Source organism: Bos javanicus, chromosome 22, assembly GCF_032452875.1.
Source record: "Bos javanicus breed banteng chromosome 22, ARS-OSU_banteng_1.0, whole genome shotgun sequence".
Lineage (NCBI taxonomy): Eukaryota > Metazoa > Chordata > Mammalia > Artiodactyla > Bovidae > Bos > Bos javanicus.
Window position 1 is genome coordinate 23,432,011 of NC_083889.1, and position 24,115 is coordinate 23,456,125.

The 24,115-nt window shown below is 40.1% G+C and overlaps 1 protein-coding gene across 3 annotated transcripts in view; it reads right to left on the bottom strand.

Moving 5' to 3' along the window:
• Nucleotides 1–24,115, bottom strand: part of CNTN4 (contactin 4) — a 1,026,926-nt gene that overhangs the window by 161,394 nt on the left and 841,417 nt on the right. For all 3 annotated transcript variants that reach the window (XM_061396381.1, XM_061396379.1, XM_061396380.1), the window contains 2 exons: nucleotides 20,723–20,859; nucleotides 18,056–18,185 (listed from right to left, as the gene is read on the bottom strand). In XM_061396381.1, the coding sequence (XP_061252365.1) occupies nucleotides 18,056–18,185; nucleotides 20,723–20,859 (267 nt within the window). The remainder of the gene's footprint in view (nucleotides 1–18,055; nucleotides 18,186–20,722; nucleotides 20,860–24,115) is intronic.

The window sequence follows — 24,115 nt, forward strand, 5'->3', positions numbered from 1 at the left end:
GTGGGTGGGGAGGATGGGAATCAACTTTTTTAAATGCACACAAACTATATGTTAGTGATTAAAAAATAAAAGGTTTCAGCACAAGCAAGTTAAACCTTCATTAAGTGCTTCTGTTATGAAAATATTTTCAGTGTACAGAAAGAAAGAAAGATGGGAAGGTTACTTTTTAATGGGGTGTTGTAATGTACACATGGGGCTGGCTTTACTCAGTGAAGGTTAAATTAAATAAATGAATCTAGTGGGCAACTGATACTTCAATCCGTGTGCCTTGGATTCATGAGGGAAGTCTATAATTCAAAGATTAATTCCATAATGATAAATGCAATTAATAAAGAGACTGCAAGTACAAATGCTTGTGCTTATAATGAGATAAATGCATTCCCTGTATGATCTGCAAAATTATACAATGAAAATTATAGGGTTCTGAGAAATATAAGGTCAGGGCAGACCTACTCGATATTTATGTAACAGGAATACTAAGAAAAACAATAATCATTCTAGTAAATATGTCAGCATGATTAAAAAGATAGCTGAAATTCCTAATAGATAAACACTACAAACAACAAACAAACAAAACAAAACAGGACTTCAGTGTGTGTATATATATATGAACACAGCTTGGTGAAACAAGGAAGCCAGGAAAGCAAAGAGCTGAGAATGGTAAACTATAAAACAAGTACAAAGTGCAGAAAGGCTCAGGAGAGCCACACTCTTAAACACAGTCCTGTTGAAACATGGCCAAAACTGAGTCAAGAGGAAGAATATGGGCTAAATGAGACACAGTCAGTATGCTATCTGCCTTGACTAGCCTTGTGTTGACCTGAGTTAGTGGGCTTTGTTCTTGGTTGCTGGAACTAGTGAAATGCATGGACAAAGCAAGCATCTGTTATACTGATCTCATTTCTCCATTCACCACTCCCACACATGCTAATTTTCAACACACAAAGGTTCTTACAGCAGAATAGATTCACTCCCATCTTACGGAAACACCTGAACTGACACAGTAATGTGGAAAAAAAACAAGTCTCTAGAAGCCTTTTTTTAAAAAGGGTATTGTGTGAAATAGAGTTACAAATCTGTTAACATATAAAAATTCCTTCTTAAAACTATATCTTTCTACACACATATATTTTTATCACTTTAGGCAGACATTTTTCATCTGTTCAGGAGGAATTCTGCAACTGCATTTGAAATGAGTTTACATAAATCAAACCGTGCACAACACATGGGTGTATTTGTCAAAAAACTATATATTGCTTTTACAGGCTTTGAAAAGCATATATCGGCCACACAGAAGGCAGAAAATGCACATTCCACTTTCAAAGGCATTTGTGCTGTACTATGTACGTGCCTATTATCTTTTGGATATCCTAGAGATAAGACTGCCTTTGAATGTCTTTCACTAACAAAAAAAAAAAGGAAATATAAATGTATATCTGTTCTCCTTGTTTATTCAACTTGCTTAAATTTACTTCTAGTTTTATCTAACTCTACAAATCTATCAGTTGCCACTATAAGCTGCAGTGTTTTCGCAGGAAAATTGTCAGACCTTCGTCTGTTTTTGAATACTTGACCCATCAAAGGATTTCTTAATATTCTGCCGTTCTGTGGCCATCTTTCACACCTGAGATGCCCTCAAGCTTGTGGGATGACGCTTTCTGTGTCTGCCCCCTATATTTATTCTGATTCCCAACCTTCAGCTCAGGAGAGGCCTGAGGGCAAATCAAAAGGAGGCTGTTTAATTTGATATTCACAGAGAATCAGATTTTTAAGAGTTATTGATAAGGTCCTATTAGGGCATTGTTAGAATCCAGCCTTTGTTGGTACTGGAAAAAATTAGTGCACATTCAAGGTGAAACTTCAGTGGGTTCCTAATGGTTCAGAAAAGATAAAACCAATTGTCAAATTACCCACTTGAGCCTGAGAGTAGTGCCAATTCTGGGAGCTCCTCATTTGCTAAATCTAATGCACTCTGAGGACACGTTTCTTACAGGAACTACTAGGGGGCACTGCACTCCCAGTGTTGGAATAAGTCACACTACAGGACCTCGTCCCTGTGGGCAATGCGACTTTTTATTATTTTTCAATGATCTTTAACATATTAATATTACATTACCTAGGAGAAGCATCCGGCTGAGAGAAACCTTCTATGCAATTCTCCACTGTTTGCTTTCACTTAATTAAATGACTCTTGGTCACATGTCAAGGATATTTTAAGTGGCCAACAGAACACTTGAAAACTGAGGTTGTGCCCTAGGATCATTTCTCAAGAGAGTTGGTGAGAATGATAACTGTATAACGGAATGTGCAGTAGCAGTCCCACCTGGGAAATAGATGGGTGTGATGTTTTACTCTGTTATTAAAGGAAAGGATAATTACGTGTGTCTGGTCTATAAATCTGCAGACACACCACTGGGATCACTGCCAGTTGACAGGGACTATTAAGGCTGACCCTTTCAGAAGTTCAGAATTTCATATTATTTTAACCTTTTTCTATTATCTTTAACTATTACCTCATCATCCCATAGAAAATAAAGCTCGAGTAAATGCATTCATTCAAGTATGGCCACCCCTGAGGAGATAATGCTGGTATCAGAAATTAAAACTCCAAACTTCACCTGCCTTGCTGGGTAGGTAGCTAGAAGACTGGCTACAGTGGAGATAGTCTTCTCTCTAGGTCCATCATTTCAGAATGGCTGATGCAAAATCAGTCTCTCTGATTGGGGATGACATTCAAAAGGAAACACCCAACAATCTCTGAAGTCAGAGTTTTCTATTCTAGGATTACCACGATGTGCTCCTTCTAAGACTCTAATAGTCACTCCTGCTGGCTTTGGTCTGATTTGCTGAATGTCCTGTTCCCCCCAGGCTCCTCCTATCATGGTTGCTCTTGTTTATGGGCTTCTGCTCTTTGGGGAAAGTTATTATTAAACCAAACTAATAATATTTACAGTCACAAGGTTTAAGATTAAATAAAATACCTGTATTGTACACAAAGCGCTTCAATATTTTTCCAGAGTAAATTCTTTCTACCTACTCTTCTCCTCTGCTATTTCCACTATTTCCATTTTTTGTGTGTGTGTTAGTTGCTCAGTTGTGCCTAACTCCCTGTGACCCATGGACCAGGCTCCTCTGTCCATGGGGTTCTCCAGGCAACAATACTGGAGTGGGTGCCATACCCTTCTCCAGGGGATCTTCCGACCGAGGGATCAAACCTGGGTCTCCCACATTGCAGATTTTCCATTTCCTTCTGCATTAATTGCACTAATGTTTTAGGATCAAAGGAGCTACCTGGACATTTTAGAGAATTTTAAGCTGAAAAGAAATACAGTTTTGTTTGAAAACAAAAAACCCTTTTTATTTTGAAATAATTACAGATTCACAAGCAGTTGCAAAGATAATTCAGAGAGGTCCAGTGCATCTTTCACTCAGTTTCCCCAATGGTTACATTTTTTTTTTTCAGTAATTGGAGGATAATTGCTTTACAATGTTGTGTTGGTTTCTGCCATACAACGTGAATCAGCCATAAGTATACATATGTCCACTCCTTTTTGAACCTCCCCCCAATCCCACCCCATCTCTCTAGGTCATCACAGAGCACTGAGCTGAGATCCCTGTGCTATACAGCAACTTCCCAGTAGCTATGGATTTTACATGGGGTAATGCGTATGTTTCACTGCTACTCCCACTCCCCCCTTTCCCCACTGTGTCCACAATGTTCTCTATGACTCTATTCCTGCCCAGCAAATAGGTTCATTAGTATCATTTTTCTAGATTCCATATATATGTGTTAATATACAATATTTGTGACCCCAGTACATTACAAGGAACCTAATCATGGATAAGGTGTGTAGAGTTCTGTCTTATTTTATCAAGTACTTTCACTTGTAACTACCACTGAAATAAAGATACAGAACTCTTCCATCATTACAAAGATCTCTCTCATGCTATCATTTTAGAGGTGCATCCAACCCCCTTCTGGATTCCCTATGCCTGCTGCTGCTAAGTCACTTCAGTCGTGTCCGGCGACCCACCAATCAGTATTCCAACTCTACAGTTTTGTCATTTTGAGAATATAAAAAAATGCATACATTTTGTATCCATAAAATCATACATTATGATTTTTTTTGAGAGATTTCTTTTTTCAGTTGGCATAACGCTCTTGAGATCCACCCAGGTTGCTGAATGTATTAACAGCGATTTCTTTCTATTGCTGAGTAGTTATATCTCAACCATGTGGGTGTGCAAGACAAATTCATCTCTACTGTTGACATTTCAGGCACTATGATAACTGATGAATACTTTTTAAGCACAGAAACCATTTCAAGATCTTTCAACAGTATCACTGCCAATAAGTAGGATTAGCCCTTTTTTTCTTTTTTTTAGCGTGGGGGATTGACATGTACACACTGTTGTATTAACAATGGACAATAAACAAGGACTTGCAGTATAGTACAGGAACTCTGTTCAATGTTACATAACAACCTAAATGGGAAGAGAATTTGAAAAAGAATAGATTCATGTATAACTGAACCCCTTTGCTATACCCTTGAAACTAACACAATATTGTTAATCACCTATACTCCAATATAAAATTTTAAAAGCCCTTTTTTCTTTTTATGAAGGTTTGAAAGCCAAGCTCTCATTGGGTAAACGAGGGTAGACTCTTTCTTATTCAAGGAAAAATATTTTAAAGGCATTTTAGAACATCATTTCTTACACAACAATTAACACGTTGATTGAAAATCATTCTGGAGAAGGCAATGGCATCCCACTCCAGTACTTTTGCCTGGAAAATCCCATGGACGGAGGAGCCTGGTGGGCTACAGTCCATGGGGTCGCTAGAGTCGGACACGACTGAGCGACTTCACTTTCACTTTTCAGTTTCATGCATTGGAGAAGGAAATGGCAACCCACTCCAGTGTTCTTGCCTGGAGGATCCCAGGGACGGGGGAGCCTGGTGGGCTGCCATCTCTGGGGTCGCACAGAGTCGGACACGACTGAAGTGACTTAGCAGCAGCAGCAGCAGAAAATCATTCTTATATGTTTTAAAAGCTTCAACTGCTAAACCCTTGTTAACCTTCCTTGAGCAGCTCTATCTGTATGAAGATAATAACACAGCAAGCATTTTTTATTTTTTTAAGCATTTTTTAATATCTGTAACTGTAAGCACTCTGAACTTCCTACATTAGTGCAAGTTAGAGATATTTCATTTTATTTGGCGTAATGTCTTCAACACTCATACAAATTTGTGAAAGTAGTGTGTGGTGCTACAGTGTTATATTTGATTGAGTAACTTTGTTATGAGATCAAAATAGTTGTTTAATTGACAGAAGAGAGTCATTGAACTATGAGAACTCTGGAATTCCAGTGGTTACAAAATGGTAGCACCCATTAGTAATAATTATTAGGTCATCAGTTCCTGGAAGGCAAAGACTATGAATCAGGGATCTTGGACCTAGCACAGTCCTTGCACAAAGTAGATGTTCAATTAATATATGCTGAATTAATGTATGTTGTAGGAGAGAACTCAGGAATTCAGTTCAAGACAGGAAATACCCTTCTCATGATGCTTCACCTGGATATCAACGACTTCTTGAACTTCATGGCCTATGTACAGGACACTCCATCCTCTCTGGAGTTGGATTATCCAAGAAACAATTCAGGCTATCTGTACACTTGTCCCTGAAAATCCAATAGCCATGGAGAGACTGGTTCCAGGTACCAAAATCCATGGATGCTTAAGTACCTCATTTAAATAGCAGGCTACAATGAATACAGCCAGCCCCCCATAACTGGCAGGTGTAGAGTACTGGCTGTACTCTTTTTTTTTTTTCTTAATTAATGTTTTTATTTGGGAAGCTCAGTGTTTTGTTTTTTTTTTCTTTTTTTTTTTCTAATTTTATTTTTAAACTTTACATAATTGTATTAGTTTTGCCAAATATCAAAATGAATCCGCCACAGGTATACATGGCTGTACTCTTTCACCATGTGAACTGGTGTGATGGTAGATGGTTAACAACTGACTCTCCAAGCAAAATAGAACACCAAAGAACTTGCGTTTTGAGCTTGCCAATTTCTGATTTTCCAAGTGTAGGGTTGAACCAGAGCAGTGTCACCTGGAAACTTGTTTGAAGTGCAAACCCTCAGGCCCCTCTCAAGAACTACTATGTCAGAAATTCTGGAGGTAGGGCTCAGCTTTGTGTGTTTTAATGAGCCTTCCAAACAGTTCTGATGCATGGTAGAGTCTGAGAATCAATACCATAGAAAAACCTAATTACCTTCTGATCTGATCAATTAGAGCAACAGAACTTCTACCCATTGGAATCATTCCTGGGTGATTAAGGAATAAAGAGTCCTGGAGTCTCTACCAAGGACTAGTTGGTAGGGAGGATGTTATCAGTTCCGTTCAGTTCACTCACACAGTTGTGTCTGACTCTTTAAGACCCCATGGACTGAAGCACACCAGGCTTCTCTTTCCTTCACCAACTCCTGGAATTTGCTCAAACATGTCCATCAAGTCAGTGATGTCATCCAACCATCTCATCCTCTGTTGTCCCTTCTCCTCCTGCCTTCAATCTTTCCCAGAAACAGGGTCTTCTCCAATGAGTCAGTTCTTTGCATCAGGTGGCCAAAGAATTGAAGCTTCAGCTTCAGCATCAGTCCTTCCAATGAATATTCAGGAGTGATTTCCTTTAGGATTGACTGCTTGGATCTCCTTGACTCAAGAGCCTTCTCCAACACCACAGATCAAAAGCATCAATCCTTTGGTGCTCAGCTTTCTTTATAGTCCAGCTCTCACATCCATACATGACTACTGGAAAACCCATAGACTTTACTAGACAGAATTTTGTTGGCAAAGTAATCATTCTGCTTTTTAATATGTTGTCTAGGTTGGTCATAGCTTTTCTTCCAAGGAGCAAGTGTCTTTTAATTTTATGGCTGCAGTCACTATTTGCAGTGATTTTGGAGCCCAAGAAAATAAATTCTGTCACTGTTTCCATTGTTTCCCCACCGATTTGCCATGAAGTGATTGGACTGGATGCCATGATCTTCATTTTTTGAATGTTGAATTTTAAGCCAGCTTTCTCATTCTCCTCTTTCACTTTCATCAAGAGACTGTTTAGTTCTTCGCTTTCTGCCATAAGGGGGTGGTGTCATCTGCATATTTGAGGTTATTGATATTTTTTCCAGCAATCTTGATTCCAGCTTGTGCCTCATCCAGCCCAGCATTTCACATGATGTACTCTGTATATAAGTTAAATAAGCTGGGTGACAATACACAGCCTTGACGTACTGCTTTCCCAATTTGGAACTAGTCTGTTGTTCCATGTCCTGTTCTAACTGTTACTTCTTAACCTGCATACAGATTTCTCAGGAGGCAGGTCAGGTGGTCTGGTATTTCCATCTCTTGAAGAATTTTCCACAATTTTCTGTGATCCACACAGTCAAAGGCTTTGGCATAGTCAATAAAGCAGAAATTGATGTTGTTCTGGAACTCTCTTGCTTTTTCCATGATCCAGTGGATGTTGGCAATTTGATCTCTGGTTCCTCTGTTCTTTCTAAATCCAGCTTGAACATCTGGAAGTTCTAGGTTCACGTACTATTGAAGTCTCCCTTAGAGAATCTTAAGCATTACTTTACTAGTGTGTGAGATGAGTGGAATTGTGCAGTAGTTTGAACATTCTTTGGCATTGCCTTTCTTTGGGAATGGAATGAAAACTGACCTTTTCCAGTCCTGTGGCCACTGCTAAGTTTTCCAAATTTGCTGGCATACTGAGTGCAGCACTTTTACAGTATCATCGTTTAGCATTTGGAATAGCTCAACTGGAATTCCATCACCTCCATTAGCTTTGTTCGTGAGGCTCACTTGACTTCACATTCTAGCATGTCTGGCTGTAGGTGAATGATCGCACGATCAGGGTTATCTGTGTCATGAAGATCTTTTTTGTACAGTTCTTCTATGTATTCTTGCCACCTCTTCTTAATATCTTCTGCTTCTGTTAGGTCCATACCATTTCTGTCCTTTATTGTGCCCATCTTTGCATGAGCACAATACCATAATTTTTGCTTGGTATCTCTAATTTTCTTGACAAGATCTCTAGTCTTTCCCATTCTATTGTTTTCCTCTATTTCTTTGCATTGGTCACTGAAGAAGGCTTTCTTAGCTCTCCTTGCTATTCTTTGGTACTCTGCATTCAGATGGGTATGTCTTTCCTTTTCTTCTTTGCCTTTAGCTTCTCTTTTCTCTTCTTCTTCTCAGACAACCATTTTGCCTCTTTGCTTTCCTTTTTCTTGGGGATGGTCTTGACCACTACCTCCTGTACAATGTCACAAACCTCCATCCATAGTTCTTCAGGCACTCTATCAGATCTAATTCCTTGAATCTATTTCTCACTTCCACAGAGATTTGATTTGGGTCATACCTGAATGGTCTAGTGGTTTTCCCTACTGTCTTCAATTTAAGTCTGAATTTGGCAATAAGGAGCTCATGATCCAAGCCACAGTCAGCCCCTCGTTTTGTTTTTTCTGAATGTATAGAGCTTCTCCATCTTTGGCTGCAGAGAATATAATCAATCGATTTTGGTATTGACCATCTGGTGATGTCCGTCCATAGAGTTGTCTCTTGTGTTTTGGTAGAGGGTGTTTGCTATGACCAGTGCATTCTCTTGGCAAATCTCTGTTAGCCTTTGCTCTGCTTCATTTTGTACTCCAAGCCCAAACTTGCCTGTTACTCCAGGTATCTCTTGACTTTCTACTTTTGCATTCCAGTCCCCTATGATGAAAAGGACATCTTTCTTTGGTGTTAGTTCTAGAAGGCCTTGTAGGTCTTCATAGAACTGTTCAATTTCAGCTTCTTCAGCATTATTGGTTGGGGCATAGACTTGGATTACTGTGATACTGAATGGTTTGCCTTGGAAACGAATAGAGATCATTCTGTTGTTTTTGAGACTGTACCCAAGTACTGCATTTCAGACTCTTTTGTTGACTAACTATAATGGCTACTTCATTCTTCGAAGGGATTCTTGCCCACAGTAGTAGATATAGTGGTCATCTGAATTAAATCACCCATTCCAGTCTTTTAGTTCACTGATTCCTAAAATGTAGATGTTTACTCTTGCCGTCTCCTGTTCGACCACTTCCAATTTATCTTGATTCATGGACCTAACTTTCCAGGTTCCTATGCAATATTGCTTTTTACAGCATTGGACTGTACTTTCATCACCAGTCATGTCCACAACTGGGTGTTGTTTTCACTTTGGCTCCGTCCCTTCATTCTTTCTGGAGTTATTTCTCCACTGATCTTCAGTAGCATATTAGGCACCTACTGACCTGGGGAGTTCATCTTTCAGTGTCCTATCTTTTTGCCTCTTCATACTGTTCATGGGGTTCTCAAGGCAAGAATACTGAAGTGGTTTGCCATTCCCTTCTCCAGTGCACCATGTTTTGTCAGAACTCTCCATCGTGACCCGTCCATGTGGGTGGTCCTACAGAGCATGGCTCATAGTTTCCTTGAATTAGACAAGTCTGGGATTCATGTGAGGGACGACTGTATGGTACTGGGCTATTAAAGAGCTCCCCTGGTGACTCACAAGCAGCAAAATTTGAGAATCACTGAAATAGGGTTTACTGATAATTGTGCAGCTGTCTGTATTATAAGCTTTTGGTATGGATACTAGTTTAAAACAAAACAAACAAAACAAAACAAAACCCAAACTTCATATTGCTACAATCACTTCAGATTTGCAGGAAGTTTTCACATGTGATCTCTTTTAGTTTTGACAGTGACACCCTCATTTTATTGATTAGTGAAGGCTTAGTAACTTGTTAAAGATATCAAATTTGCATTTGAGATCCACGTGCATTGCTTTCCCTCTTTCTGATGAGTTAAGTAAAGCTCCTATCAGACAATATTTGGGTAAGAAAGGCATCCCTCCTCTCATTGGATGCTGTTTACACTCAGCACATTTGATTGTAATCTGGCTCAACGAGGCAGCTGAGAAATCAGACTTAGTTGCAGATAAGCACTTGTGAAAATCCCTGTGAAATGACTTTGAGTTTAGCTTTAGTGTTTTTCTAATTTGTAGGCCAGTCATTTGGACACATGGCAAATTAACCATATAACTGCTCAAGCCTGCACCTCACTTTAATTGACCATCAGTTCCTTAATGGCATCTGAGTGTCCTGCCAGGGTCTGATGTCTTCCACCTCAGAGGCCAGAAGAATGCCCACGGTCCTGAACCATCAGATAGGAACTCCTTGGACCAAGGCTACTTCTATCCCTTATACAGTACTGGCAAAGTCAAGTCATATTCAAGACCACTGGGAAGATACTCAGTTGCTCTTAAGGACAGTTCATCCCATTTCAAAATCAAAGATACTCTAGTGTGTATAAAATAGACAGCTAGTAGGAATCTTATGTTTAGCACAGGGAGCTCAGGTTGATGCTCTGGAGGTGGGATGGGGGACAGATGGGAGGGGGATCCAGGAGGGAGAGGATATATGCATACATATGGCTGATTCACTTCATTGTACAGCAGAGGCTAATATAACATTATAAAGCAAGTATACTCCAATGAAAAAGATATAGTAATAATTATGATAATAATTTGATTCATTGTAGATCATTTGACAACAAAGGAAAGAAGAAAAAAAGGAAAAAATATCTCCCATATTCCTACCCAATAAAAAGATAGTCTAGTGACCCTGCTGGTTATGATCCAGGTCAGCTGGACACAGTGCCCGAGCATCTTGCTCTAGCACCATCACTTGTCTTCTGTAGAGAATGCTGTTGGTACCTCACACGGATTCTTTTTTCTGGCCCCAGATGCTGTGAGCATTGGTTGCTTACCAACTCCAGCTGCCCCCTTCTTTGGGAAGTTGACTGGGAGATTTTGCTCCATATACCCTGCCATTACCAGCACCACTTAAGGGGCAGATCAATGAATAACCGATGAAGATATTTTAAAAAAGGTCAGCCTCCTTGCCTGAGGTGGGAATAGCTCTGAGATGCACTTATGCTCCAGACATCACCCTCTAGAATGAGAAATAGGCTAGACTTTACCTGGGACCATGTCCCTGCTCCCTGCCTTCCAACCCCCGTCCCTAGCCTGCTCTCTTATACATTTTGCTCAGAGGACACTCCTCCAGTGACTCACAGGTACCTAAACCCCTGCCTCAGCTTTTGAGGTCTTAGGTATACTCTATCTTTGCTGTTCTTGTTGAGTCACTTAGTTTTGTCGGACTCTTTTGTGACTCCATGGACTGTAGCCCACCAGGCTCCTCTGCCCATGGGATTTCTCAGGCAAGAATCTTGGGGTGGGTTGCCATTTCCTTCTCCAGGGATCTTCCCAACCCAGGGATTGAACCCATATCTCTTGCATTGCAGGTGGATTCTTTACCACGGAGCTACCATATATATACAGGATGACATTGGTGTTCTGTATGGAGCAGCACAGAAAATTTCAAGTTTGGCAGTTCAGTCAGCATCCCCTAGTACCAATATGATCATCTATCTGAGTAGACACAACCATTAAACATGAATAGAAATATTTCATTAGAAAAGTTATCTTAATAAAATACTTAATTTGGCTTTTTTAAATGTATTTTTTTTGGTAGAAGATTCAAATTTCCCTAAGATTATAAGACTCAGTTCGCTGTTCCAATTCCAGCACACTCTTCTATGACCCAGGGAGTTGTGTGGTTGCTCACAGGTGTACATCATACAAGTGAATCTCATCCATGACAGAAGCTAACATAGGAGAAGAAGTCTGGAAACAGTTGCCTTGAGGAGTAATAAACTATCAACTGTAATAGGTCATTCACAAACAAGGATGTACTATTTCTATTTAAAAGTACTCATCACCAGGCTACTCTAATATACTGACCTCAAGGTAAAAGTCTACAGCATTTGCCCACCCGGTGAGTAAATCACCCAGCACCTAGGTTAATTATTTAGCAGTTTCAATCCATTAAATATAGATACATTACATATACATTAAATACCCAGACAGAATACATAAAACAAGACTAAGGGAAAAGCCTATTAAACATATGCTTCCTAACCATCTCTTATTCATGACCTTAAGGCTGTTTCCCAGCACAAAAGGGAATCTCTCTCTAGCACTGGAGGATGCTGATAATGGATCAATAGCTGCAACCAGCATACTTCTTTTCTTCCTTATACTGAAGTATCTTGTTTTCATTTTGTTTCTTGGTTCAATTCAACCTCCCTAAGATTCTAATACAGGTAATAATTAATCCGTTATTAAATCCATAAGAGTCAAACTATTACCACCCAGCAAGAAACAAAGTGACTTGTGAAATATGATTGTATTAAAGCTTATTCAATCAATATTCACATATGTGTATTTTTAAATAATCAAATGTCTTCTCCTTCTTTCATTTAATAAGAACTCTAGGGATTTACTCATTCAATACTTAACTGCCCTTTAATTCACTTGGAATATACTAGTGTGATTTTCTGGGGCAGGAAAAATGGGATATTAAATAGAGAACTTCTAAGCTTGTTCAATATCTTCCAAAATTGGCCCTTAATTAATTTTTCCATCTTCCTCTTTCAAGTTTAAACCTTGCCGATACACTTTATGTATTTGAATTAAAATTTCTGAGAAACATTCAGGATTTTCTATGGGCAAGAAACTATCTAGATGTTTTATAACTTTTGTTCAGGCCTTTTCACTCTGCACTGTTCCTGGTTCTTTTTTTCCTTTTGCCTGTATAAATATAAATTATTTTTCAAGGTTCACCTGACTAGCTCAGTCCACTGGTCAAACTCTCTTTCCTGAATTTCTGGAAGACTTACTATTTGTATCACTTGTTTGGAACTGAATAATTTACTGACATGCCTTACAGTTCTTACACTCAATAAAGGTGAGATCAGGGAGGGGGGTTAAATAACTTCTCAGGCATTTTCATCTTTACTGAGCTTGCTTGCTGATCTCAAGGGAATTAAGAAAGGACTCAGACCAAGAATTCAAATGGAATTGGTTCTAACTGGAAATGACTTGAAATAAAGCTCTGAATGTAAGAGTTGAATCAGTGATTATCACCTCATAGGTCTTGAACCCTTGGTAGAGGGAAGAGAAAGGATCTGGTGAGGATCATAGGATATGCATATCAGATAGATATATAGATAAAGATACAGATTGGCCTTCCCAGGTGGTGCTAGTGATAAAGAACCTGCCTGCCAATGCAAGAGACATAAGAGACACAGATTTGATCCTTGGGTCAGGAAGACCTCCTGGAGGAGGGCATGGCAACCCATTCCAGGATTCTGGCCTGGAGAATCCCATGGACAGGGGAACCTGGCAAGCTTCAGTCCACAGGATTGCAAAGAGCTGGACATAACTGAAGTGACTTAGTGTGCACATGGATATAGATATGGATATCTGGAGATGGATGTATACACACACACACATCTCATTGTTGTCATTCAGTTGCTCAGTTGTGTCCAACTCTTTGCAACCATACTGTTATGCTCCCCTCTGGGTAAGTGCTCTAGATAAAAATCATTTAATAGCCTTTCTCACTTCAGGCTCTGCTTTTGGGACTGTAGTCATCCTCTATCTTTACTCCATGATTACATCCTGTGATTTCCAGTCATTTGTTACCATCAAATTTTCTTATTTTAACAAAAGGATCTACAAAATCTTTAATAATTATAATGGCATCCCCAGACTTTTAAATTGGACAGCTTTCGCCTGGAGGGTCTAAAGACAATGTGATTCATTCCTGAGGCCACACACCCTCCTCTGTAGCTGTTTTCTAACCAGTTGACACTATGTTTAACAAAGAATACACTTCTTTCTGCAGAACATTCTACATAATCTACCTTTGTGAATTGCACTCCACAACAGTCAGCTCCAACTACGAACAATCAGAGTCCACTTGGCCAGGATGGGATCATTGTACTTGTCCTGGGAAGCTGGAATTATCATCCTTAACATTTATAGTGGGGAAGGTATGTGTGTGTGGGACATCCTTACAGTAGCCACACTGATGTTGACTCCAAGACCACAGAATCCTCCATGGCCTCTTTGAAAAAGACTGCAACCTCATGAATCCTCAAAAATTTTTATCTTTGATTGGGTGTTGGTTCAGGTAAAGAAGCTGGTGAGGACAACAATTATGGAAGCAGATCCTTTCTTTTTTACCTTGCATGGGTGGACGAACATTCAATTCAGGAGCATCCACTTAATCCATGTCAGATCCACATGCCAGGCACCAAGAAGTGCTCTGCAGAAGGGCAAGTCAGGATTCTGAATCTGGGCAAATTATCAGGACTTATGGAATCAGCTCTCTCTGTGTGTTGCTTTTCTCTTATTTATAACCTTTCTATTATGCTCCAAGAAGAACTGCTACTTAGACATTTAAGATAAATTCCGAAGTCAAAGTAAAGATTTTTCTATAAGACAAATGCAAGTTGATGGTCTGAAGGTTTTTTTTTTTTTTTTTTTTTAATGCCTAGAGCTTTCTTAATTCACTAACCACTGTTTTCAAAGATTTACTTCACTAATTAATTCATTTTTTAAAACAGTCTCTCAACTCCTTCATTACTTAGTGCAGTCATTCATTCTTACATTCATTCAATATTTAATGAGTGCATACTATGTGCTTCAATATTGTATTAGGTCCTGATGATTAAATGAGTGAAACCAAGTATGGTCATTGACATCACAGGGAAGTTAAAGTGCAGAGAGAGAAAAAGACAGAGAAATCACATTAGCAAATGTAAATATAAATGCAGCATGATATCAAGGAGCATTAAAAGGCAGGATGAAAATTGTAACAGTAGGAGCTGACCTGGGCATAGAGCGAGGTATGACTTCCTGAGGAAGCCAATATGGAGCTGGGAGAGGCAGCCTCAGTTCAGTTCAGTTTAGTTCAGTCACTCAGTTGTGTCTGATGCTTTGCAACCCCACAGATTGCAGTATGTCAGGCTACCCTGTCCATCACCAACTCCTGAAGCTTGCTCAAATGATTCAGTGATGCCATCCAACTATCTCATCCTCTGTCATTCCCTTCTCTTCCTGCGTCTAAACCTGTCCCAGCAGCAGGGTCTTTTCCAATGAGTCAGTTCATTCCGTCAAGTGGCCAAAGTATTAGAGTTTCAGCTTTAGCATCAGTCCTTCCAATGAATATTCAGGACTGATTTCCTTTAGGATGGACTGTTTGGATCTCCTGCAGTCCAGGGACTCTCAAGAGCCTTCTCCATCACCACAATTCAAAAGCATCAATTCTTCGGCATTCAGCTTTCTTTATAGTCCAGCTCTCATGTCCATACATGACTACTGGAAAAACCATAGCCTTGACTAGATGGACCTTTGTTGGCAAAGTCATGTCTCTGCTTTTTAATATGCTGTCTAGGTTGGTCATAACTTTTCTTCCAAGGAGCAAGAGTCTTTTAATTTCATGGCTACAATCACCATCTGCAGTGACTTTGGACCCCCCTTCCCCCCCACCCCCCGCAAATAATGTCTGTTGCTGTTTCCATTGTTTCCCCATCTATTTTCCATGATGTGATGGGACCGGATGCCATGATCTTAGTTTTCTGAATGCTGAGTTTTAAGCCAACTTTTTCACTCTCTTCTTTCACTTTGATCAAGAGACTCTTAGGTTCTTCTTCACTTTCTGCCATAAGGGGGTGGTATTATCTGCATATCTGAGGTTATTGATATTTCTCCCAGCAATTTTGATTCCAGCTTTTGCTTCATCCAGCCCAGCGTTTCTCATGATGTACTCTGAATATAAATTAAATAAGCAGGGTGACAATACACAGCCTTGATGTGCTCCTTTCCTGATTTGGAACCAGTCTGTTGTTCCATGTCCAGTTCTAACTGTTGCTTCCTGACCTGCATACAGATTTCTCAGGAGGCAGGTCAGGTGGTCTGGTATTCCCATCTCTTGAAGACTTTTCCACAGTTTGTTGTGATGCACACAGTCAAAAGCTTTGGCATAGTCAATAAAGCAGAAGTAGATGTTTTTCTGGAACTCTGTTGCTTTTTTGATGATCCAACGGATGTTGGCAGTTTGATCTCTGGTTCCTCTGCCTTTTCTAAATCTGGCTGGAACATATGGAGGTTAACAGTTCACATACTGTTGAATCCTAGTTTGGAGAATTTTAAGCATTACTTTACTAGCGTGTGAGATGAGTGCAATTGTACGGTAGTTTGAAAATTCTTTGGCATTGCCTTTCTTTGGGATTAGAATGAAACCTTTTCTAGCCTTGTGGCCACTGCTAAGTTTTCCAAATTTGCTGGCATATTGAGTGCATCACTTTCACAGCATCATCTTTTAGGATTTGAAATAGCTCAACTGGAATTCTTTCACCTCCACTAGTTTTGTTCATGGAGAAGGCAATGGCACCCCACTCCAGTACTCTTGCCTGGAGAATCCCATGGGCGGAGGAGCCTGGTGGGCTGCAATCTGTGGGGTTGCAAAGAGTCGGACACGACTGAGTGACTTCACTTTCACTTTTCACTTTCATGCATTGGAGAAGGAAATGGCAACCCATCCAGTGTTCTTGCCTGGAGAATCCCAGGGACAGGGGAGCCTGGTGGGCTGCTGTCTATGGGGTCGCACAGAGTCGGACACGACTGAAGTGACTTAGCAGCAGTAGCAGCAGTTTTGTTCATAGTGATGCTTCCTATGGGCCACTTGACTTCAAATTCTAGGATGTCTGGCTCTAGGTGAGTGATCACAGTATTGTGGTTATCTGGATCATGAAGATCTTGTTTTGTACAGTTCTTCTGTGTATTCTTGCCACCTCTTCTTAATATCTTCTGCTTCTGTTAGGTCCATACCATTTCTGTCCTTTATTGTGCCCATCTTTGCATGAAATGTTCCCTTGGTATCTCTAATTTTCTTGATGAGATCTCTGCTAAGTCGCTTCAGTCGTGTCTGACTCTGCGACCCCATAGAGATCTCTAGTCTTTCCAATTCTATTGTTTTCCTGTATTGCTTTGCACTGATTACTGAGGAAGGCTTTCTTATTTCTCCTTGCTATTCTTTGGAACTCTGCATTCAAATGGGTGTATCTTTCCTTTTCTCCTTTGCCTTTAGCATCTCTTATTTTCTCAGCTATTTGGAAGGCCTCCTCAGACAACCATTTTGCCTCTTTGCATTTCTTTTTCTTGGGGATGGTCTTGACCACTGTCTCCTGTAGAATGTCACGGATCTCCGTTCATAGTTCTTCAGGTACTCTATCAGATCTAATCCTTTGAATCTATTTGTCACTTTCACTGTAAGGGATTTGATTTAGGTCATACCTGAATGACCTAGTGGTTTTCCCTACTTTCTTCTATTTAAGTCTGAATTTTGCAATAAGGAGTTCATGATCTGAGCTACAGTCAGCTCCCAGTCTTGTTTTTGCTGACTCTATAGAGCTTCTCCATCTTTGTCTGCAGAGAATGTAATCAATTCTGAGTTGAGAAGAAGTAAATGAAATGAAGAGGGGACAGAAAAGCATTTGAGGCAGAGGGAACAGTGTGGACCAGTGGACTGTGGAGGAAGAGAAGGTGGTGAACAGGCAGCTCAGAAAGCTCAGCACTGCTGAAGAACAGAAGGAAAGGGGCATATGTTGAAAGATGGGGCTGGAGGGGCAGTCCATAGTGTATAGTCTGGAAAATTTATATGTGAAAGAACAAAATGCATTCTGCCTGACATTCAAACAAACCCATCCACCTAAGGCAGCTCTTCCTCTCTCCAAGCTGAAGTTTACACCCCATCAGACACCAACACATTTCAGAAACTTTGCACAGTTTAGAAGAGGGGTTGATAGAGGAATAAAAATGAGTGCCAGGGGAACTGCATCACCCATTGCAAGCATCAGAAGAAGCTGATCTCCTGAAGAGTAAGTGGTCTCCTCTTACTGCTTGTAGAATGCATTCCTTCTTTCTCGAGAGATATCTTTGGTCTAAAGATTTCATCAACCTTTTTTCTTGGATGGAATATTTATGCTTGGGAAAGCACATGTTAGTTTAGTGATTTCAAAAGCTTTTACTTTTCTGTTCTTTCCAGTATAAAGACTCACCTATCACACTAAGCTCTGCGCTGGAAAAGATAACTCCATGTTTATTCTCTGCCACACACTGATACATGCCAGCATCTGAGAGGTTCACTATTGTTATGTTGAGAGTTCCTTGCTCGATATGAATTCTATCCTGTGAAAGAAAAGAGGAACACAAAACAATGACCTTCTACAACCGAGACCTTAAGGCATCTTTGCTACATGTTATATATCAAAGGGACTTAATGGGAGGGAAATTGCCATCATATAAACAATTTACATAACATGAGCTATTTATCCGTCAACTAGCTTGTGGCAGGTCAGATGCTAAATGAACAACCCGTACATCAGTTGGTAAATGGAATTTAAATTGTAGGACTCTCTTGAGTTATCATTGATTTAATAGTGAAACCACTCAGATTAATATCCCCTCTAAACAGATGAACTTTAAATTTAAAATGATTTTTCTTTTTTTTTTTTTTTTACTCCAAGGCTTTGTGCTAACTGGGGGTGAGGAGTGGGAAATACAAGGAAAATTACTGTTTAGAGTAGTTAAAACACTCAAATTATGGGCAGCCAACACTTTGAGGGTTAAAAGGACTGTACTCTTCTTGGATGAAGCAGAAACACATATTTAATGTTGTTGAAGTTTACTAAGAATAAAGAATAAGTATTGATAATTTAATGTTCTGTTACTTGACTGCTGTTGGTGGCGTGAACTAAGCTTAGGACCATGAACTGGTGCCAATCTGAAGACAGCAAAGTGGGTGTATCAAACAATAGACCATCTTCATTCATCAGCCTGAGGCTACATAACTTGAGGCGTCAATTTTTATAAATATCTTAAAGGACCTCCTTTTCTCCAGGAGACCTGCCATTTAAAAAGTAAAATATTTTCTGTTTGCCCTAGGGTTGTGATTTAGCTGCCTGGCATCCATGATCCCTCACATTAAATAGAGGAAGGAAAATGCCAGTTACCTGGGCACCTACACTCAAGTGATTCGAAGCTGGCTTTTAGAATTGAGAGAATCATGGGACCAGCAGGAGCCCTGCAGTGACAGGAGGAGGTGTGGGTGGCACGGTGTGGACTAGGCTTGTTATATCTGCCTGTTTCTGTGGCTGCAAGGGCTGATATCCTGGCCAGTGCTCAGAGTGGTTGTTCTTGCCTGGAGCTGATGGGGGAGGAAACCAGAGCACAAGAAACTGGCTGTCAAATTGAGGCCTGGGGAAAATGTCATATTTCAGCAAAAATTTGAATTCAGTGGGAAAATCAAACTGGACACAATTGTTCCTCATCTTAAGGTCCCTCCACCTCATTTATTTTTATAGGCATGATTCCTATCTCTTTTAGCCTTCTCGACAAGGTTATTCAGATTTCTTTGTTAGACTGCTCTACAGGTTGGTTACCTTTTTAAAAAAATTTTTTTTTTTTGCATATAATTTGGAATATTGGCATGCAGGAGTATTTTGAAAAGGAGTTATTTTTGTCTGTCTTTCCACCCATTTAGCAGATTGGGTGGCTACTTCCACCTCATCTCCTGGGCTGTGTGCTTAGCTACTCAATCATGTCCGACTCTTTGTGACCCCGTGGACTGCAGTCCACCATGCTCCTCTGTCCATGGGATTTTTCCAGGCAAGAATACTGGAGTGGGTTGCCATGGCGTCCTCCAGGGGAATCTTCCCAACCCAGGGATCAAACCCAGGTCTCCTGCATTCCAGGCAGATTCTTTACCAGCTGAGTCACCAGGGAAGCCCATGAATACTGCAGTGGGTAGACTATCCCTTCTCCAGGGGAATCTTCCTGATCCAGGAATTGAACTGGGGTCTTCTGCAATACAGGTGGATTCTTTACCAGCTGAGCTACCAGGGAAGCCCTTCCCTGGGCTGCTGGTCCAGAAATAACCAGACTCATGGCTTCTCTCAGGTCCTGGATCTGCGAGGATACTGAGGCTACTGCAGTTCCTGCCCAGAGCCAGTAGAAGACGCAGCCTGGTACCTCCTACCTCTCTCACATCACAGAGTCCTGTTAAGCCAGGCAACAGTTTGGCCGCTTTTTCACTTAAGCCTTAGCTACAGGGATATTGCAGCCTGGTCTCCAAAGAGGATTTTTAATATCTGAGCTTTCAGCTACTACTGCCTGCTTCAGGGCCTACAGACTGGTGCCTCCCACTTTGCTCATCGCTTTTAGTTGTTCTTCTACTTCTGTTCCACTAAGAGGTGTCAGTCTCGAGTTTGCACACGCCACTGCTACATGTCTGAGGCACAGTGAGCATTTTGCTGGTCCATGTACTGGACTGTGTTGTTCACTAGTCTTCCCAGACAGAAGACAATATAAAACCGCACTGAAAGGGAGAACTGGAGAGTCTTACACACTCACTTGTACATGCAAACTTATATCTTAGCACAGTTACATGATCCAGACCTTCAGCATAACTCTCCAGTTGTAAAGCCAGTGACGTTAATCTCTGAAGACCAAAGATCCGGTATGGATGTTTAACAAGGATGAGCAATGCTGGAAAATTGGATTTATGTACAGTTTCTATCTATCAACCACATTCACTTGTTCCACTATTAATGGCATTTGGTTATATAATTTTGGAAACAACTGGTAATTTTTCTCTTTCCATAGCAACAAGACCACACACCACATTAAAGTCAATATTAAGACACAATTTTCATTCATTTGCTTACCCGAGTTAACAGTGGTTCGCCATTTTTCAGCCACCTGTATGTAGGCTTGGGCCTTCCATTGGCTTTACATTCCCAGAAGACGTTTTCTTCAATGGCCACATGGATGTCATTTATTTTTTGACTCCAGTTCGGTTGAGCTATAGCAGTTCACAAAGCAAAGATGTACATTCAGTGCATGTTCAACTCATGTTTATCATGTGCAATTAAGGGACAAAAAAGGGTTTATGATAAAATTAGTTTTCCAGAGGTTATGTCAATTGCAAAGCTGGGTGGAAGTTCAGTGGGTACTTTTAGAATAAAACACCCCACCTCATGTCCAACTCTGAATGTCCTGTTTTTGCAGCCTATGCGGCTGTTTTTTCCATCACTAAAGGCAAAATGAGCAAAACTATCACGAGCCATAGGGTAAAATTAACTGCTCCTCCTCCCAAATATCTATTCCTCATTTTTTCCAAAAGAAATCTCCCACCACCACTCTGTTACTTTAAGCTGGGCTCATGTTTTCCTAGCTACCCACTGTATTTCCCTTCATTTGCATCTAGAGGTAATTATAGGATGAGGTTCATACCAATGATAGGTGGTATGTGTGTGGAAGTGATGAGGGCAACCTCCAGGTTACTGACTTAAAGATACCAGCCCTGGATTCTCATTTTTCTTTCCCACTGATTAGAAAGTGACAAGTGAAATAGCCTTGGGCTCACAGATGAAGCTATGTAGGATGAAGATGCTGACCTTGAATGATCTTCTGGAATAAAGCAACCCCAGACCCACATGCCTATTTTTGGAGACATATGTATGCAGGAAAGAAACTTCTTCTTTAAGCCACTATATTTCTACGTGTCTCTCACACGCATCATATAAATAATTTCTGTGACTCCTTTCTCCTTCAAGACTGTCATCATTTTCTATTATTACCTTTTTTCATGTTGATAGAATATTTTCTATTAGCATACGGCCTTACAATTCCAAATCTCTGAATGAGCCCTGGTTTTCACCAAAAGCTTCTTAAGGAACTAGGTCCTGCCCTGCCTAACACAGGAATTCAAGACTGCACTCAATTCCCACACTGCTCAATGCCATACTCCAAGGGTCCCCAACTCTCTGGGATCTAATGCCTGATGATTTGAGGGGGAGATGATAATAATAGAAATAAAGTGCATGATAAGTGTGATGCACTCAAATCCTCCTGAAACCATCCTCCCACCCCGGGACTGTGAAAAAATTGTCTTCCCTGAAACTCGTCCCTATTGCCAAAGAGGCTGGGGACTGCTGTACCACTCCCTCCTACCACCAAAATTGTGCCTCACCTCTCATGCTTCAAATAAAGTCCCATTTTCTCTCCTTGTTCTTAAGGGAAATAAAGACAATGCTAATGCACATTCCCTAAAAAGTCTTCATAATATCAAGCCTTCCCTAAAGCATGATTCATGCTATTGGTAAACTATAATGGCACATGTAATTAGGCAGAAAACCCTCAGCCCAAAGTTCAGAAGCAAAGAGTAGTCATTCTGGAATGTATCTTCACACTGTGCACTTGCGTGATGCCTACCAACTTGAACCCAATAGTTAGAACTGGTATTCATATTTAATTAGAAGATGCTACTCAATATTCTTAACATATCTCTTAGCTGACTTGACCTCAGTATCTTTATTCGATGAGGTTACCAATCATTCATAATTTAATTCAAAAGGAAATGACTAGTGTTGAGCTCAAGCTTATATTATCAATAATGAAAAAAAAAAAATACTGGAAAAACAACTCACTTAACCAGCAGAGGTCCCTAGGTCCCTGAATAAATGCTACTTTCTCCTTTTATCCATCTATAAGCAAATCTCATGTTTTTCAAAGAGCAAAACACAATTTTACAAATCTACTGATGGGGATGATGCATTGTTTCAAATGAGGGGAGGCTGAAAGGGTCAGCTTTCAAAACAAGTTATAACATCAAGAAGCATTAACTTGAATGCAGGGTTGTAACCTTTATCCTTGAAGGAGCTGCAAGTCTGCCATTGTTTTTTATCTTCCTGGTGCTTTGCAAAGGGAGCTCAAATGGTAGATACTACCTTTTCAGTTCTCTGTCTGGAGAATTTGATGTGCAACACTGATGAGGCTAATGGCAGTTATGTGCCTAATTTCACATGCAACCTGCTGAATATTTACCCCCCACAGGGTCTATGAAAACAAAGCAAACAAGAAAAACTATAGAAATCTGTGTGGAATATTAACGAAGCCAAACTTTTCAAAGAGAGTGAGGAAGAAAAATAAAATGGAAGGGCAAATGTAACTTATGAAGCAATGTCAAGTTGAAGTTCAAAAAGGAAACATCAAAACCACATGCAGAGACAGGGATTTCAATGTCATAGATTTCCTGTAACTCTTGGGCTTATTCATTGCTTTCTTTCAAAAACACAGAAAGAGCTGGAAACACAACCTTGCAATCTCAAAGAGGATAGGGAGAAGCGAAGGGAAGGGAGGGCCTTGAGAGGATTTTGAAAAGACCTTGCAAAGTTCTAACTAATTAAACCCTTCTGAGGGCTCATTCTCTCTTCCAACAGGGTTACAGAGGTTAAGGTGCTCAAGAAGAATGCTCAATGGTAGTGGTTTGTGCTGGTCAAGGAGAAATCAACAGCAAATTCAGTCTTTGTGAGACATCATCAGATACTTTCCTTTTCGTTTTTAAAGTAAAATTAATGCTCAGAAACCAGATTTGAAGGACAAAAATCTACTCCTCCTGAAGTAAAATGAATTCATAGGAGCCAAATTTGAAATGATTTAAACACATTCCTCTTGAAGTCAATATCTGGACAGGGGCCCACAGGGACTGAGAATGGAATACTGTATTATATATATGGCAAAGGATAAGATGATCTTTCTTTTAACATGCCAATTGCAGATCTACAGGGCAAAAACCCACACAGTGAAGGTTTCTCCTGCCACTCACTTAGATTAGATGAATCATATCTAAGTGAGTGAGTTTTTTGTAATTGAATAGTTCTGTACCTGATGGAAATTGTTTATATCTCTACATATCTCTTTGGGTCACTGAGTTCGAAGTCCTTGGGTAACAAATGGTCCACTTTAGTGCATAAGAGAAAATATTGTTTCCTTTAACTTTTTTTTTGGATAATGTATGTGGGTCCGTGGTATTTATCACTTAATATCTAGGTTCTTTTGCAACACCATATCTAAAAAAATAGCTCCATGGAAGGCTTGAACAGGTTGATTCAGCCCTATTATTTCAAAAAGAAGTTTATGTCTAAATGCTTTTCGGGCATTATATATATGTAGATCCCAAATACTAAACAGAAATCATATTCACATATTAAAACAGAACCATCTGTTTCGGCCATTCATATTCTTTCAAGGTTTGAATAGAAGAATCTCTCCTCTAA